The sequence below is a fragment of the Fukomys damarensis genome, unplaced genomic scaffold (genome assembly GCF_012274545.1).
Source record: "Fukomys damarensis isolate Sample0158 unplaced genomic scaffold, DMR_v1.0_HiC HiC_scaffold_11, whole genome shotgun sequence".
Taxonomy (NCBI): Eukaryota; Metazoa; Chordata; class Mammalia; order Rodentia; family Bathyergidae; genus Fukomys; species Fukomys damarensis.
The window spans coordinates 12,607,345-12,609,978 of record NW_022900923.1 but is presented as its reverse complement, the minus strand read 5'-3'; the positions used below and the strand labels follow the sequence as shown (position 1 = coordinate 12,609,978).

General features: G+C 36.3%; 1 protein-coding gene across 2 annotated transcripts in view; it reads left to right on the top strand.

The window, feature by feature from the left end:
* The window catches only part of Tfb2m (transcription factor B2, mitochondrial), a 19,140-nt gene that overhangs the window by 5,418 nt on the left and 11,088 nt on the right, over positions 1-2,634 (top strand). For both annotated transcript variants that reach the window (XM_010642631.2, XM_010642630.2), the window contains exons 3-4: positions 1,581-1,734; positions 2,183-2,331. In XM_010642631.2, the coding sequence (XP_010640933.1) occupies positions 1,581-1,734; positions 2,183-2,331 (303 nt within the window). The remainder of the gene's footprint in view (positions 1-1,580; positions 1,735-2,182; positions 2,332-2,634) is intronic.

The window sequence follows — 2,634 nt, the reverse complement described above, 5'->3', positions numbered from 1 at the left end:
GTTCAATCCCTGGTACAAAAAAAAAAAAAAAAGACTGGTTGCAAGTAATTTAACTTTTCTTAGGCTACATATACAGTAGGAGAGATTAATATCCACCTGTACAGGATTTTTTTTTCCAAACAGGGTCTTGCTACGTAGAGCAGGCTGGCCTTGAACTCACTATGTAGCCCAGGCTGCCTTGAACTTTCAAAAAGATTCTCCTTCCTCAGCCTCCCAAGTGCTATGATTACAAGCATTCACACCACACTCAGCTTTGATGAGGTTTAAATGAGATACATTTATGTAACCTGCCAGACTTAATAAGAGAAACTCAGGGATCCTTTACCTGGCTCTGTTTCTTTTGGCTTGCCATTTTTTAATCTTACATGCAATCTAAAGTAATCTAATTGGCCTTACAATTATCATATGAATTACATTAATTATTTTGAAGATTTAGGTGTCTTCCTATTTGGAATGTTGAAATGGTAAATGATATATTGTAAAGCAAAAATGTATGCTCCCATAATACAATTGTAACAATACTAAAGTGTGCCCCCTTTTTTTACATTTTCATCAAACCAAAATTCATTATCTTAATATTATAGAGATTAAAGCATATCTTTTTTGATACCTTGTCAGTTATTTTATTACTATATATGTTGAATGATTTTTAGAGTTTAAAGATAAACATGCATTACATTCATCACATTACATTACATCACATTCTTTTCCTTTAGCTTCCACATTACATTCTTGTGTTTTTTTTCCTTGGCTTCCTTTTGTTAGACAGTGGAGTTACACCATCCTCCAGCCTACTCTTCTATATTTCTCCTCAGGCTTTAATTTACTTCAAGAACTCATTCTCACAAAATTATGCTTTCAGTTTAAACCTCTTCACTGTTACTTTTTCATGTATACAGCTTCCTAGTTGATGTAATCGCTATTTGGCTGGCTTGAATACGTGATCCTCCTGCCTCAGCTTCCCACAGGGCTGGGATTATAGGCCTATACCACCATGCCTAGCTTCATCTGCCCTTTAATACTTTCATTATCTTCTCTACCATGAAGTATCTTTCCTTTTGTCTTCCTGAGACCCTCTCAGATGCCTAACAGTTCTCTACCTGAGGCCGCTGTGTTCTCAGAGTCGGCCCATTCCTCCACGTAGCCCAGAAGCCTTTTGAACAGTTCAAGCCATTAAGATAAAGAAAGGATAGGGCCAGGGATGTAGCTCAGCGGCACCCTCCTGGCAAGTACAAGGTCCTGAGTTTGATTCCTGGTATGGGTGGCGGGAGAGAGAGGATAAAAAAAATTTTTTTTGAAGGTTTTGTTGTTTGTTTGATGAAACTCAGTCTTGTGCATGCTGGGTAAGTGCTTAAGTTTATATTGGTTTGGGGGACTTTTTCTTGGTAATATTTTACACTTTATTTCCTGTTAAAAGGTTTATGTGTATAAGTAATATTTTCCTTATGTCTTCATGGAGGTAGTGATATCTTCTGTAAGATCTTTTTGGTTTTTTTATTTTTATAAAGTTGATCTTTGAGTTTTTGCAAAGTCTACATAATGCTGAAATTTCCTAACATGTGATCTCTTTATCTCTTTAGTCCTTACAGGAAAAGCTGAATGGAAAACTACAAGTGGTCTATTGTGACTTTTTTAAAATGGATCCGGACAATCATAATACAGTGCACCCACCTGTTGTGCTTTCACAAGAGCTTTTTCCAAGTTTGGGAATAGAAGCAAATTCTTGGTCAGAAGGTAATTTTGGCCATTTAATAAAGCAAATGCCTTATAGTTTCCGTCTTCCTTTAGCAGTATACCTTTGTTGTTAGTAGGTTTGTATTCCGTTCATACGGTCAAATTCCCCATCAAGTCATTCTCATGTTGATTGTGGTATCCCCTCCCCCTGACCCAGCCATTTGATTTCCTTAAAGGCCAGGTAACATAGAAATATATTGTTAATTTATTTAAAATTAAAATTGATAGCTGGGCATGGTGGCACACCTGTAATCCTAGCACTCGGGAGGCTGAGGCAAGAGGATCCTGTGTGTTAAAGGCCAGCCTGCGCTACATAGTGAGTTCAAAGTCAGCCTGCACTATATAGTGAGAGCCTGTCTAATAAAAATAAAATTAACTGGTTTGCCTCTGTAAAATATAGTTATAGGAAGAAGTATTAAGAACTTTCTTTTTCATGTTTTCTTAATAGATATTCCTTTTAAAGTAATTGGAACATTCCCTCCGAATAATGAAAGAAAGGCACTTTGGAAACTTTTACATGATCTGTATGTTTGTTCTTCTATATATAAGTATGGCCGAGTAGAGCTATGTATGTTTATTAGTGAAAAGCAGTACGAGGTAAGTTTTTAACAAGTAGCTGGGGTTTTTTTCTTTTTTTAGAGTTCTGTAATTTTTCTGAATATTCATAATTTGTGTCATCTTACTTTAGGGATTAGGACATTAAGAGTACTAAAATTCTAGATTCTGTAGAACATTATGATTGGGTTTGTTTTTTTTTGTATTTTTAGCCTTGTCAATTGGGGCCAATTACAGATGTTAGGTCCAGTGGGCTGGGGATTTAGCTCAGTGGTTCTGCTGCTGCCTGCCTCACAAGCACAAGGACCCAAGTTTGATCCCTGATACCAAAAAAAAAAAAAAAAA